General features: G+C 41.9%; 1 protein-coding gene across 5 annotated transcripts in view; it reads right to left on the reverse strand.

Annotated features, from left to right (window-relative positions):
* VIT (vitrin) overlaps window positions 1–16,566 on the reverse strand; it is a 176,008-nt gene that overhangs the window by 6,664 nt on the left and 152,778 nt on the right. For all 5 annotated transcript variants that reach the window (XM_044292244.1, XM_044292243.1, XM_044292242.1 and 2 more), the window contains 5 exons: window positions 12,106–12,171; window positions 11,092–11,239; window positions 10,829–10,932; window positions 5,302–5,528; window positions 2,247–2,760 (listed from right to left, as the gene is read on the reverse strand). In XM_044292244.1, the coding sequence (XP_044148179.1) occupies window positions 2,247–2,760; window positions 5,302–5,528; window positions 10,829–10,932; window positions 11,092–11,239; window positions 12,106–12,171 (1,059 nt within the window). The remainder of the gene's footprint in view (window positions 1–2,246; window positions 2,761–5,301; window positions 5,529–10,828; window positions 10,933–11,091; window positions 11,240–12,105; window positions 12,172–16,566) is intronic.

Consider the following 16,566-nt stretch of genomic DNA (forward strand, 5'->3'; position numbering starts at 1 on the left):
CCGGATCACAGCATCTAAAGCATTTAATTACTGCGATCAGCATTATTGCTGGTCACGGTATTTAGCCACAGATCTCTGCTGTATGAAACAGCAGAGATCTGCCGGCCATGACGCCTGCTGCACGTGCAAACGGGCATCATGTTTACACAACGCACCGTGCTAGTAGCCTAAGGGTTAAAAATGTTTTAAAATATAAAAATTCAACTTACCCCCCTTTCCCCAAAATAAAAATTGATAAATATAAAAAAAAAATAAACATCATGGGCATCACTGAGTGCAAAAACGCCTGTACTATTAAAATATAAAAATATACCATACGGCAAATGGTGAAATAGAAAAAAGTCAAAATAGCTGATTTGCCGTTTTTGGTTACTTCACCTCCCACAATTTGTTTTTAATAAAAACTGATCAAAAAGTCATACACACTCCAGTATTAATGAAAAGTACAGATCACCCAGCAAAAAATGAACTCAAACAGCTCAATACAAATAACTATAAAAAAAGTTACAGGGGTCAGAATATGGCAATGAGAAAAAAACATTTTCAAGGCTTTTATTTTATATATTTTTTTCAGTATTCAAGTGCAAGAAAAACTATACAAATATGATATCGCCGTAATCGTACTGACCCGAATAATGAAAATAACAGGTCAGTTTTACTGCACAGGGTCTGAACTTTCCAAATGCATTGTATGTAAATTTAAGTGTTTATCTAATAAAAATGTTAAAAACTATAAAATCACGCTAGTTGTTAAAGCAACAAACAATTGAAGCAAGCTATTTCTTTCAAAGGTGTTTTCTGTTTTCAGCCTTTCACGTCTGAGAAAGGAATAAGTCATTGTAAGCGGGAGGTGGAGTCATGGTAGCGGTTGAGCGTCAGGCACTCTACTGTTTCCATTAGGCCGAATGCACACGTGTTCCGCGGCCGAGATCGGTCCGTGGTATGCCGGTGTAGTGTACGGGAGCTGTAATGCCCGTCACTACAGAAGGGTCACTTGTGTGCTGTCGTTTCCCCTTATTTATGGGGCGGTTGGTATGTCATCTCCATAATGTAAGACTATGTATTTCCCTGTTACTGTGAAATGTGCATGTGCAGGCCTGCTAGGGGTGTTATTCCAGCTCTGAGTCACTAGAGGGAGCTAGTTTATATAAGGCCCAGTCAGGGAGAAGAATAGCAGAGAGTGGGAGAAGGAGAAGGAGATGAGACTGTGTCTGAGTTAAGGCCAGGCCATGGGCCTGTGAGAGTAGAGCAGGCCTGGAGCCTGCAGACTAGGAGAGGGTAGTGTAATCCCTGTAACCGGGTTCCAGATCCAAGGAGAAGGTTCCCCTCCTGAGTCCTTAGTTGTCAAAGCAGGAACGCCATAGTTAACCAGCCTGAGGACACAGAACGAAACAGAGGCAAACCTGATAAAGCAAGAGGTACTCAAAGCAACAGAGGAGGTACTTGATAAGGACATACCCAAGGATACGCCAGAGATAGGGCATCAGGCCTTGGAGAATAATTTCCATATTTCAGGATCAGTCAGGAATAGAGTGCAAGCCGCCTGTACTGTAAGTTCTGTGTTTAACCCTCTGAAACCCACCTTGCTACAACCGGCCTGTCTGTAATTTGCGTAAACCAACTGTCTTCAAAGGAACTGCGCTTCCAACTATGTCCATGCATGATAATCACGGAAAACAAGTAAAGTTCCAGTTTTGGTTGGCTATTACGTGGTTTCTGCGTTATTCTTCCTGTCACTACACGGTGTGCCACCGTTCAATTGGCACTGGCGTCACGACATTCATCACCTGCCTGTTCCAGTGCTGACCCGTTTGAAGACGACAGTGAGTCCCAGGTTAGTGGGTTACCCTGCACTACAAAGCCCAGCATACCTAAAGCTACACTACTGACCCCCTGGGACACTGCACCGGGCTGGATTTCTGTTCAGAGCAGGAGCGCACGGCGTCATTGGTTGCTATGACGCCGTGCGCTTCATGCCGCCGCTGCTGTACAGTAATACATAGTGTATTACTATACAGCAGCGGCGGCATGAAGTGCACGGCGTCATAGCAACCAATGACGCCGTGCGCTCCTGCTCTGAACAGAAATCCAGCCCGGCATACCACGGACCGATCTCGGCCGCGGAACATGGCCGTATGCATTCGGCCTTACTCCCATAGCTGTGAATGTGGTATTAGATAGCTAAGCTAGGTGTGTTTAGTGTACAAATTTTACTAAATTGCAAAGAAAAGAGGAAAAGTATTTACCACTTCGATGAGCAGTTGCTGCTGGACCCCGAACATCATCATATGACCGTCCATCAGTGATTACAATCATGATCTTTCTTTTGTTTGGCTTTGATTTACTGAAAAGCTGTTCTGATGCATACGTTATGGCAGCTCCTGTGCTTGTACCTCCACTCCAATAGCCTATCCTCATGATGGCATTCACAACATCTTGCTTTGTACTATATTTATCAAAGCCAAACTCCAGTCTCTGCTCGTATGTATACTGCACGGCTCCAATTCGTGTGTCTGTGTCTGAGATCTCAAACTCACTTGTAATATTTGCTATGAACTGGAGTACAGTACGGAAGTTACCAGTTCCCACACTGCTGGAACCATCAATGACAAACACAATATCAGCAGCATTGAGACATGTCTTGCTGCAGACTAATTTGTCAATGTCACACATACGCTTCACCAGTGGATTCACAACCTTGTGGAGACTAAACCAACTAGGAACATTGATGGAAAAATGACCATTGGTTCTACAAACAGCCTGCAAAAACAGAAGGTGAAATATTAAGTGTGCTGCCATGATACACTTACTGTAATAAGGAAAATAGGTGCGATAAATGTCACAATATACAGCTATAATGTATGTAAGATAAAAAAAAATAATAGTCTAACAAAGTTAAAAAATTGGAAACGCTGACCTGAAAAACAGATATAAAGCACAAAAATATGCAATGTTTGAGCTAGTCTGGGCAGATAAAACTTGACAATGAAACTTCAGCCACTTTAAGTATCAAGCTAGGTTGTATCCTTGAGTAGTTAAAGGTATGTCTGTCTTTGCAAACAAGGTTGATAAAAAAAAAATGGCTGCACAAATTGAAGTGGTATTATACCTACTATAAATGGAAAAATGGAAGCTCTTAGCGCACATTTTTGATCAAACGTGTGTCGGGCCCATCTACCAGGCGTCAAGGTGGCTTCCACAGACGGGTACCTAACAATAAATGCCTCCTCTCTTTGGACTTACCTAAGCCTACATTTTCAGGGCAGTGTAGGAACCAGCTACATATATACTCTGCTCAGAAGCCCCAGGCAGATAGGCGTGGCTCAGTCTAAAAGAGGTGCTACCCTCAATATATACTACAAGAAAATTTAGACTAGCACATTCATATACATAGTCACAGGTGCATATCCATCAAGCAAACATGGTTGATAAAAAAAAAATGGCTGCACAACTTTACACATACAAACAATAGAGCTGGGAAATGGGGATCATTCTATATTAAAGTTTTCCATTACTGTTACTATTTTGAAGATTGGGTGAAATCTTCTCTGTAGGTGCACCCATCCCACTCATTGTTCAGGGAGTGAGCCACCTCTACTCAAAACTCTAAAGTGGTATTATACCTACTATAAATGGAAAAAAGGAAAACTCTTAGCCTGGTAGATGGGCCCAACACACGTTTGATCAAAAATGTACGCTAAGTGCTTCCATTTTTCCATTTATAGTAGGTATAATAGCACTTTAATTTAGAATGATATCCATTTCTCAGATCTATTCTTTGTATGTGTAAAGTTGTGCAGCCATTTTTTTATCAACCATGTTTGCTTGATGGATATGCCACTGTGACTGTGTATATGAATGTGCTAGTCAAAATTTTCTTGTAGTTGTCTTTGCAAACAAGTTATCTTATTTCTCCAATCGATCTAAAATCTTATAGAAAAGCCACTTTTGAAATTGTCTTGATTAAAATATATTTCCATTTTGTGTATGCAACTCCTATGCAGACATATGTTTACAGACTACAAACAAGCCTTGTGTAGTCTGACTCGACAGTTTTCTGTAACTCCCTTCAATATGCCCCCCCCCCCATCAACTGTCTATAGGTTAACAAGAAGTTGAGGTCAAATGGAAGAGAATAACACGAATGCAGAATTTTACTACATAAGGTTTGTTTGTAGTCTTCAGCCATAGAAATACACAGTTCTGCACTGATGCTGTATGCCATTTTTAAATTAAAGGGGTTGGCCACATTATGACTACTGTTGACCAATGCGTAAGATGATTATATAACACTTACTAATATAGCACTTGGTGATTTTCTGTGACATTTGCTATATTTCATAAGTCGTGTCCCCTTGTTGGGCAAATCTGCTGTGGTGTCCACACAGACGATCTGTCCGTAAGATGGCTGCTTGTGGAAGGTCATGTAAGCAGGCAAAAATAACTCTAGACCCATCACACAGCCTTCTCCACTCAAATACACCACATCTGCCATCTGCACTTGAAATTTGGAGAGTTTAGTGCAGGTGTAGTGTATTTTAAAGGAGGAGACTGAGTGATTTGCCTGGTCACATGACCCTCCATCTGCAGCCATTTAATGGGCAGGACTGCTGTGTGGACAACACAAAGGACTTGGCCAACAAGTGAGAATACCGTATGAAGTATAGAAAATGGTGCAGAATATCAACAAAGACTATATTAGTAAGTGCCATATAGTCATAATACGAACACATTTATCAACAGTAGCCAGAAAGTGGCCAAACCTGTTTAAGATTAAATATACGTACAGTAGATCATTTAATATTTTTTAGGTGGACATACTATTTCAGGAAGGTATTAAAACATAGGTTCAGTTCAATTCAAGAACAACTTTTTCAACTGGCCAATATTTGTAAGTAATTGTATTTACTCTATATTTTATACTCTTTTTAGTTGACATTTAGTTGTCCTTAAATGGGTTTCCTGGTGCTTTAATTCTGAAGGCCTGTCCTCAGGGTAGGTTAGCAATATCTGATCAGAGGGGTCTGACAATGCCCACTGAACAGCTGTTCCCAAGTAGCTCTGGGGCAGAAGTGGATGCTGGAAATACATAGATCTGTCTACTGGTTACTTCAGGACTGACCATATTAGCTTCCAGCCCGAGCTAATGCAGAACAGCTGATTAGTAGCATGTGGGGTGTGAACCACTGCCAATCCGATATTGATGGCCTATCCTGAGGGTAGGCCATCAATAGTAAAAAAACTTTAAGCCTATTAGTAGCTACCAAAGCAACAAAAAAATAATAATGTCAATTCAAATACCTTGTCTACAAAGTTGGGTTCTACAACATTTGATCTCTCATTATCATCTGCCCCCTCAATGGTCACAAAGAATATGTTGATTCCAGATTCACGAGCAAGACGGGAAGCTTCTTCCACTTTATCTGTTGGCCAGCCATCTACAAGCACAATGGCCACATTCGGCGCTGCTCCTCTATTCCCACTGGCATCAGAGAAGTAATTCTTGTTTATATAAGACAGAGCTTTTCCTGACGAGACAATCAGAAGTTTAATCATTCCTGCATCTAGTATAAAGTAAAGTAAATATACTATATTTGGCATATAGACCATGAAAATGCTAAATCTGATTTATTTGTCAACATGTAGCATAGCATATTTGGTCTAACTGCTTGGGAATATTAGGCACATTTCTCTACCTCATGCCACCTCATAAATGTCATAAATGTACACCAATATTCTTTGCAGAAAAAAAATTGTATACTTTGTGATGGTGCATTATGTTCACTTCATTTCATCTATGAGCATCGTCTTTTTGTATTTGTCATGTGTATTGCCACGGCCTAGAGAAGAATCCAATAGGTTAGATAAGCAAATAAGCTTAGCCAACCTGTCTACATCCTAGCTGTTGGGGTCCTCCGGCTCCCTTGCTGGTGTAGATTTAGACAATTTTCTATGCCTAAAATAGAAAATGATAAATGAGATGGGCCTGTCCCCCCCCCTTCTCTGCCCATACCACGCCCCCTTTTTTAGACCTGGCATGAGTGGGGAAGAGTTGCAGATTGCGGCCCAAATAACCTTTGTGCCGCAATCTGTGACAGATACTGTATATGATATAGAAGTGGCGTATATCTGTTTGTAAATTACTTCCTATATGTTTAACATAAAAATGTGATATGAAGGGGTTTTCCTAGATTTTGGTACTGATGACATCTTCACGATAGATCATCAGTATCTGATCGGTGGGGTCCGAAACCCAGGACCCCCGCTGATCAGCTATTTTAAGAAGGCACTGGAGCTCCTTCTCGCTTATCAAGCACAGCGCCGTACATTGTATAGTGGCTGTGCTTTGTATCGCGATCAGACCCTTAGAGTTATTATCCTTTAATGATTCTAAGGCTTCATGCATATGACTGTATTATAGCACCCAGAGACCTCTGTGGGATACTACTGTACCTCTGTATGCTTACATATGCCAATATCAAAAGTGATCCAACAGGAAATAAATGTGCAATGCTCCATTGGATGCCAAAATATGAAGGTATTCTTCCCTATAACCATTGCTTCATAGGGAGAATATCTCTGTTTTATGACTTACAGAGTCTCTGTGGTTCTAGCAAGTGCAGGAGGCCTAAAAGAGGTAGTCCCACAATAGATATTATGGAATATCCGCAAAAAATGGCATACATTTCTGATAGATGTGGGTCCCACATTGGTGACCTGCATGTATGTCCACAACTGGGGTCACCCAACCCAGCCCCACCCTGTGAGGCGGCCAAGGTCCACCAAATCCAGCTAAAGAAAGAATAATTAAGACAAGAATTCTCTCCTGGACTTCAGTCTTAAAGGATTGCAGTTAAAGTGTTTGTCCCCCCACCGATCAGCCGCTTGAAGAGAAGGCCCAGCGCTGCCTTCTCTTCAATGTTTACCTACCTCCCATTCACTTGATTCTACAGTCTATTACAGTTCCACATGGTGGTAACTCGGCTTCACCGGGAACCTGAAAGGCAAATCTACCTTGCTGTAATTATGGATGTGGGATTTATTTTGGTAGATTTAGGGGGAGATTTATCACCTGTCTTGATATCTCTTGCGCTGCCAGAGAATGTTCCTAATTCATGCGTGCACCTCATCATAAATTAGGCGCATCCTCCTGCAGTCCGTGCGCCTAAACAGAAATCTACGAAAGAGCTGCGTAGATTTATGGTTTCATTTACCTTTCTGGTTTCATTCATACAGCTTCAGTAATAAAGGACATCAAATGCTTGTGCTTGTAATTTACTAATTGGAACTGTGTTTTAAGGGAAACTTCCATCAAATTGTTTATGATATCATAAAAACAACCTATTACCGTATTTTTCACCCTATAAGACTCACCGGCCCATAAGACGCACCTAGGTTTTTGAGGAGGAAAATAAGAAAAAATATATTTTTAACCAAAAGGTGTGCTTTTGGTGGGTTTGAACTAATGGCGGTCTGTGCATGACACTATTATGGGGGATCTGTGAATGATGCACTGTTATGGGGTAGGGTATTTGTGGATGGCACTGTTATGGGGGGGTCTGTGGATGGCATTATGATGGTGGGGGGGATCTGTGGATGGCATTATGATGGGGGGGATCTGTGGATGGCACTGTTATAGGGTGGTGGATCTGTGAATGACACTGCTATATGTGCCATCCACAGATCTCCACATAACAGTCCCATCCACAGATCTCCCCATCATAATGCCATCCACAGACCCCCCATCATAATGCCATCCACAGATCCCCCCCACCATCATAATGCCATCCACAGCCCCCCCCATCATTATCCCATCCACAGATTCCTAGGGAGGGACTGTAGTAGGCGAGGAGAGCGGCGGGCAGTGGAGGCACTGTACTCTGTCCCCGCCACTCAGTATGTACTGTATTATACGTAGGGTTAATCATAATATCTAAACTGAATAATGATGCGCTCCCCCTGTGCTTACCGGTACACATGTCACGCTCCTGTTGTAAGCACTAGCAGCTAGCAGGCAGGCCGGGCGGCTGTAACTCACGGAGGTCACGTGCTTGCTCCGCCTGCTTCATTCATAAAGTAGGCGGATCAGGCACGTGACCTCCGTGAGTTTCGGCCGCCCGGCCTGCCTGCTAGCTGCTAGTGCTTACTACAGGAGCGTGACATGTACCGGTAAAAAAGGAGACAATGCAGTAGCACCCTGCAAATCAGATAAAGTACAATAATGCCAAAAATTATAGTGCTAATGCTACGCTTATTTATAAAGTGAGATGCTTGGCCAATGCATTTTGTACAAAACCATCTGAGCCCGTCTGCCGAACGTCAAGGCGATCTCTGTTAGACGGGTCCTAACACTAAATACTACCTGTTATGCGCCATAATGGCCGCCATAAAGTTCAAGGAGTGTTGGATCCACATGCATGCTGGATCCACTCTGCTTTTTACCATTTTTGGTGCCATAATGCTCCAGTCGTGCACTCCTGATTAGCCTGTCTGCCCCATAGGTTGATTTTAATTAGTTTCAGTATAAAGCTGTTGCCTGCTCTCACTACATTCATTAGAAGCTGTCTGGCACAAGGAAAGGTATAGAGTGGGCTCGGCATGCATGTTGGTACTTGCATCCCTTGTAATGGAGGCCATTATGGGACCAAAAATGGTAAAAAGCAGAGTGGATCCAGCATGCATGGTGGATCCAACACTCCCTGAACTTTATGGCAGCCATTATGGCGCATAACAGGTAGTATTTAGTGTTAGGACCCGTCTAACAGAGATCGCCTTGACGTACGGCAGGCAAGCTCAGATGGTTTTGTACAAAATGCATTGGCCAAGCATCTCACTTTATAAATAAGCGTAGCATTAGCACTATAATTTTTGGCATTATTGCACTTTATCTGATTTGCAGGGTGCTGCTGCATTGTCTCCTTTTTTTCCCTCTAGGTCTTTGCCATGGCAGTGTGCACCTGCGCACTGGGAGGTGCTGACTAACCCCCTTTTTTTGCACATGTACCGGTAAGCGCAGGGGGAGCGCATCATTATTCAGTTTAGATATTATGATTAACACTACGTATAATACAGTACATACTGAGCGGCGGGGACAGAGTACAGTGCCTGCACTGCCTGCCGCTCTCCCCGCCTACTACAGCCCCTCCTCCCTCCTCACTAATACATCGCAGTCTGAGATGCTGCAGCATCGCAGACTGCGATGTAAATTGCCAGCATTAGCCCCATAAGACGCAGGGGCACTTCCCCCCACTTTTAGGGGGGGGGGGGGTAAAGTGCGTCTTATGGGGCAAAAAATACGGTATGTATTTTTTTAAATAAAAAAAAACACCTGGATGGTCTTTGAGATTTAATTTTTTGTTCTTAGCATGGCAGACAGATTTGCTTAAAGGCTATGGACACTATTGGGGTCATTTTTAATTATTGAATTCTTCTTATCATGGACAAAAAATATTTTTTTCCAAGTATTCTTTATTAAAAAGTTTCAACAGTTTGTCTTCTATGGCATTTAGTTTCACTGCAACTGCAGACTGCATCTTCTCAGGATCTGAAGCTGTTACCTCTAGTTCCTTAACAGCTCATAAACACCCTTTAAGCTAAATTATCACTTCAAAGGTGTCCACCTTTAACTTAGCCAGAGAAGATGGAATGTGTGTGACTCAATTACAGCATCACACATTACACTAATCAATGCATTGATCTTCTGTGGACAACCATATCTAGTCCTACCACGAGAGCAATAAAGTTATCATACTGTCATCCTAATTCCACACCCCTTTTAAAATGAGGATTACCTAGCAGATAACATCTTTCTGTTGCAGTGAGGAGATTTGCAAGAGAGAATGCCCAATACCCTATCAATATCAAACTGTCTCTCCTTTTCCACATTATTTTACAATTCCATCTTTCTACCAGTGCATGTAACACTTTTTACACTCCTAATCTGGTTGATATCTTAGACCTGCTCATTATACATATGGCTAACTGTACTTAAGTATGAACTCTGGTAATGTGAACAGTGCAGGAAGGCGTGTGTATCCCACCCAGATGCCTCAGCTGGGTGAGATAACTAAAATACAAAAAACTGCAGTGGTCTCAGCAAAGTATAGTTTGCTGAGACTGTTTTCTGGGCTGGATTTTACTTGGATTGGCGGATAGGTTTGGTAGTGGGATCTGCCAGTCCACACCCTTCCGGCACAGGTACTCCCTGTCGCCTGAGGTGATCGCAGGTGAGACTTGCTCTAATCAAAGAGGCATAAAACCAACCCTCTGTGTGTTATTTAGGGGGAAGGAAAGGCTGAGGAGGCCTGAAAGTGAGAGAGAAAGGCTGAGGAAGCCTGAGTTTGGAGGACCAAGTGACGCCTGCGGAGAGAGGGTCGCATGGCCAGAGTCAGGCGGACTTCTAGGCCACAATCCCCCAAAGATATTGATGTTGTTGTTGTTGTAGTCACAGCCTGGAGGCTGCTGGATTGTTTGGGCTGAGAAAGCCGCATCTGATCACATGTGCTAACTGTGTTCTTTAGAGGTGAGTCAGGGAATAAATTATGTATTAGGTAGTGCCTAGAAGGACAGGAGTTATTTTGGTTGCTGTATTGTACTAAAGTGCTAGAAAATAAAGCATTTTTTCGACTTCAATCCGGCTGTCTGCGAGAAATCTGTGATTGAGACCCCCTGAGAGAGAGCGATCCCTTACAGAACATAGAAAATACTAGTGGTTGTGCCCAACCAAGAAAAAAAAAATTACCATTATTTCATTGGATATCACTAGTACCAAAAAAGGTACTAGTGATATGCATTGAAATAAAGTAGATTTTTTTCTAAAGACACTTACCAACATTGGAATATCCTCCTTTTTGTGGAATTTTGTCAATAGCATTTTTGAGGTCCTTGGAATTGAAGTATGAGCGAAGACTGAACTCTGTATACGGGTCGTCGCTTAAAAAGAAAAAAAATGAACATTAAGACGCTTGAGAATTTTGTTTGCCAGATACATTCAATCCGTTCAATCTTCTTTGCCTTGACCATGCACTATACCATATTAGTTTTTGTCATGTGAACATAAAATTTTTAAATATTATTGGTAGCTGTTCTTACCCATACTGTACAATACCCATAAGAGGTCCAGAAATTCCAACATCAAGGACATCTGCCATCTGGTTAAGGAAAAGCTTCTGAATCCTGAAACGTCTCTTGCCAATACTCCAGCTTCCATCAATGAGAAAAACCATGTCTATTTTGCAATCTGTGTGCAATGGACAATAAAAGTTATTTGTACTCATGCTTTGCAGAAATCAAAGAAATCAAAATGTAGGCCTGCCTCTACACTATATTATAGCTGTGACTGTAGAGGAGTCACAGTATGCTGGCTTTGTTATGTAGTCTTGGCTTTGTTTGTTATCTATGTAGTCTCATCTACAGTATATCTTAGGTTTAAAGGGCTTATCCCATAATTAATGTATAAAATGAAAACCAGACATGATATAGTGCATGGCGATCTCTTTCTACCATAGCTAGAACCAGCCCTGTGCCTCACACAGAGCTCCATTCATAGCTTCAACTGTTCTGCTAGATTTTCTTCAGGTTGGCAGCCCAGGGGTTGTGTGTTCTTTCTCAGGAGGCATGTCTTTTTTTCAGCAGCTCTCTCTCTGTAACTGTCAAAGCTTCTAGCAGAACTTATGGCTGGAAGGAAGGACCTGAGCATGTGCGTCTACCTCAGTGAGGTGGACAGAGAAGCAAGGAAAAGAATCAACAGCATTTCTCAATTCTTTTTTGTCTAAATCTCTGCTCTTTCTAAGCTTAAAATTCCTTCTAAGTGACTAACAACCTTCCCTATATGTCTGCATACAGAGATAGCTGTCAGTCACTAATTAGGACCACCCATAGAAAGAGTAGGGATTTAGATGAATATAATACAAATTATACTGGATCTTATCCCACAGAACTATATTTCAGTCTGCTCAGCTCCTCCTGCTCTATAACTTGCTGCCCACAGATAGGACTACATGTATAATGTGACAGCTTCCCTTTAAATGCCCTACTATATTGTTTTCCTAGGCTTTGATAGGTTTGCTTTAAACAACAAACACATGCACACTCATGCTCACATACTTGTGCCTCCAAGAGCTGCGGGTTCAACTGGCAGTCTTGAGTTGACATCTTCTTTTACTGGTCCTCCTGTAAAAAGAAACAAACTCATATAATGAATCTATAGCGTTATTTAATAATACATACAATTTAATCACACCCACATAGAGGAATTTCACTACACTTTGAGATACTTGTGAAAAGTTCCTAGCTGTGTTTTACCAGATACAAAGGAATGAATAAATGGCATCTTGAGGGGGTCTTGAGGAGCATTAATCATATGGATGCAGAGGGCAGGGCTATTATAAAGAATTTATAAATGAAGTGTTAAACTTATACTTTGCAGATTGTGCTTTTTTAGAATTGCTAGGACTAGACAATGACTTCATGACTAGCTTAGTTCCTAGACAATGGACAAGTTTAAGAAAGATATGAAAAAGTGGAATTAATGACCACATTAATCAAGCTGACAGCCACTATTCATGTTGACTCTATGCTGGAGAAATTTGCAAATACCAAAGCTGTTTAAAGGCTCCTTTACACTACTCAGCTGAACAGATGATTGCCGGGAAAGAAGCATTCCTTTCTGGCAAGTGCCTGCTCGTCAGTGAAGATGACTGCTTCATTTACATGCAGTGCTCTCCTCCACAGTATGTGGAAGAGTAATCTCTAATGCCATCGCTCGTCCCCATAAAAATGGTCCCATTAATTGATAGGCTGAATGGGGTTTTAACATAGCATTTTGTGACAAATTAATTCTTAATGAATAGAATTTCTTGTCAAACTTCGGCGAAGCTGCCAAACCACATTTTTCAAAACTTTGCACATTTATAGTGGCTATACAACATTGAATACTACTGCATTGCAGTGTTTGATATTATGTACCCCATAAAGTTTACCCAGCGCCTAAATTATAGAGTAAGAGCCAGCAAATGTTTGCCTCAATGTTGTTGCCATTGAGTGTTCCTGCTGTTGGCAGTGGCATTCTGGGTGTAATTTTGCAGGAGGAGAAGATGTTCATCAGTTGAAGTCATTTTTTTGATATTCAAAAATGGACGTTGCAATGAGGTACGTTCAGGTATGTTCATACATGTATTTGTTTTGGTGCCTCATGTGTGTGCGCATTGGTGCACATAAACAACAGAGAGACCAACTGAGTGATTGAGCAGAGTTCTGGGCATACAGGTCCTTCTCAAAAAATTTGCATATTGTGATAAAGTTCATTATTTTCTGTAATGTACTGATAAACATTAGACTTTCATATATTTTAGATTCATTACACACAACTGAAGTAGTTCAAGCCTTTTATTGTTTTAATATTGATGATTTTGGCATACAGCTCATGAAAACCCAAATTTCCTATCTAAAAAAATTAGCATATTTCATCCGACCAATAAAAGAAAAGTGTTTTTAATACAAAAAAAGTCAACCTTCAAATAATTATGTTCAGTTATGCACTCAATACTTGGTCGGGAATCCTTTTGCAGAAATGACTGCTTCAATGCGGCGTGGCATGGAGGCAATCAGCCTGTGGCACTGCTGAGGTGTTATGGAGGCCCAGGATGCTTCGATAGCGGCCTTAAGCTCATCCAGAGTGTTGGGTCTTGCGTCTCTCAACTTTCTCTTTCCAATATCCCACAGATTCTCTATGGGGTTCAGGTCAGGAGAGTTGGCAGGCCAATTGAGCACAGTAATACCATGGTCAGTAAACCATTTACCAGTGGTTTTGGCACTGTGAGCAGGTGCCAGGTCGTACTGAAAAATGAAATCTTCATCTCCATAAAGCTTTTCAGCAGATGGAAGCATTAAGTGCTCCAAATTCTCCTGATAGCTAGCTGCATTGACCCTGCCCTTGATAAAACACAGTGGACCAACACCAGCAGCTGACATGGCACCCCAGACCATCACTGACTGTGGGTACTTGACACTGGACTTCAGGCATTTTGGCATTTCCCTCTCCCCAGCTTCCTCCAGACTCTGGCACCTTGATTTCCGAATGACATGCAAAATTAGCTTTCATCCAAAAAAAGTACTTTGGACCACTGAGCAACAGTTCAGTGCTGCTTCTCTGTAGCCCAGGTCAGGCGCTTCTGCCGCTGTTTCTGGTTCAAAAGTGGCTTGACCTGGGGAATGTGGCACCTGTAGCCCATTTCCTGCACACGCCTGTACACGGTGGCTCTGGATGTTTCTACTCCAGACTCAGTCCACTGCTTCCGCAGGTCCCCCAAGGTCTGGAATCGGTCCTTCTCCACAATCTTCCTCAGGGTCCGGTCACCTCTTCTCGTTGTGCAGCGTTCTCTGCCACACTTTTTCCTTCCCACAGACTTCCCACTGAGGTGCCTTGATACAGCACTCTGGGAACAGCCTATTCGTTCAGAAATTTCTTTCTGTGTCTTACCCTCTTGCTTGAGGGTGTCAATGATGGCCTTCTGGACAGCAGTCAGGTCGGCAGTCTTACCCATGATTGCGGTTTTGAGTAATGAACCAGGCTGGGAGTTTTTAAAAGCCTCAGAAATCTTTTGCAGGTGTTTAGAGTTAATTAGTTGATTCAGATGATTAGGTTAATAGCTCGTTTAGAGAACCTTTTCATGATATGCTAATTTTTTTAGATAAGAATTTTGGATTTCATGAGCGGTATGCCAAAATCATCAATATTAAAACAATAAAAGGCTTGAACTACTTCAGTTGGTGTGTAATGAATCTAAAATATATGAAAGTCTAATGTTTATCAGTACATTACAGAAAATAATGAACTTTATCACAATATGCTAATTTTTTTAGAAGGACCTAAAGGAGTTAGTGGCAGAGAGAGAGAGAGAGAGAGAGAGTGACTGAGGAAGAGTGGAGCCTGAGCTACTGCTGAGTGTAGACAGAGAGAAAGAGATGGGTCATGGGGACTGGAAGGCCTCAGAGGGGAGCAGTCCTCCCAAGTGTCCTTCTTTTGGATGGACAGTCCCTCTATTGACCCAAGTCCCTCTGTCCCTCTTTGCACCATAAATGATCTAAGATTAAAAAAAAAATATTATTACATTTACAATATTGATCCAGAAAGTGTTTGGCCATTTCCCATGTGCATATTAGAGCCCTCCTTGTATATATTACTTCATTATTTGATGCAATAGGAATTTTAGAAATTTCTATATTCATATAATTTCTGCACTATTTTGGAAGAGAAAACTATTGAAGTGTATAGATATGCAGGAAAAATGGATCTTTCACTCAATGAACCATAGGTGTCTCTCTTTGAACATCCAAAAAGTTGGGAGGTATGGGGATGACTTGTGAGAGATATTAAGGCTGGTGATTGAGAAAAACTGTTGCCCAAGTGGAGTATCTAATTAGCTCTAAACCAGTTCAGCATCATACTAAGGACTGACTAAGGACTTTTTTCCAGTCCAAAATAACGGAAACATAATGGAAAGGACAAAGCTCCTAATTAGATCATGACCCAGACATTTACAGAAGAGGATGGTGTAATTATTCTGCTACAATATACACTACTCACAAAAAGTTAGGGACATTTGGCTTGTGGGTGAAATTTCAGGAAGAACCTAAAATGCACTCTAACCTTTACAGGTGAACTTAATGTGACCTTCTGTAAACTTTTGAATGCTCATGTCCAACTGTTCAATGTTTCAGTACTTTTTTGCACAACTTGTGGCCTCTAACAAGGAGTTTAACTGCAAAATTCACAATAGGTATTTGATCCATGAATCGCCCAATAAATTTCCTGGTTCAATTAGAATTGGTATTTAAACAGTCCTCCTCATCATGCTGTTCACATTTTGACATCATGAGACCAAGACGACACCTAACAATTGATCAACAGTACCTCGCCAGTGAGAGGCTTCAAGCAGGATGTTCTCAGATGGAAGTGGCTACTAAGCTTAGATGGTCACAGAGTGTCATCAGCAGGTTGCAACAGGAGATACAGAGAGACTGGGAGTCACAGAAAGGCATAGATGTGGACATCCTTTGGCCACATCTCACACTGATGACTGCTTCATTGTGAACAATGCCCTGCAGAACCAGATGATTGATGCCACACAACTCCAGGCACATTTAAGGGAGGTGAGAGGCACCCAAGTGTAATGTCAGACCATTCAAAACCATTTACATCAGCGCGGTCTGCGTGCTAAACGACCTTCAAAGGGTACCTGACCACACCACCAGGCACTGGCGTCATCATCTTGCATAGGCCAGGGAGCATCTACACTGGATGAGGGACCAGTGGGCCTCAGTCCTGTTCACTGATAAAAGTCGATTCCCACTGAGCAGAAATGATGGCCACCAACCATGTTGGAGACGTCAGGGAGAGCACTATGCATCAGCAACCAGGTGGTGGTGGTGTTACAGTGTGGGCAGGTGTGTCTAGTCAATACAGAAATGCCCTATACTTTGTGAATACAACATACATCAATAATCCAGTCATTGTGCCTCTGCAGTCACCATGTAGAGGCTCGTAACTCTGTACCCCAGAACCTC

This window comes from Bufo gargarizans, chromosome 4 (genome assembly GCF_014858855.1).
Source record: "Bufo gargarizans isolate SCDJY-AF-19 chromosome 4, ASM1485885v1, whole genome shotgun sequence".
Classification (NCBI taxonomy): domain Eukaryota; kingdom Metazoa; phylum Chordata; class Amphibia; order Anura; family Bufonidae; genus Bufo; species Bufo gargarizans.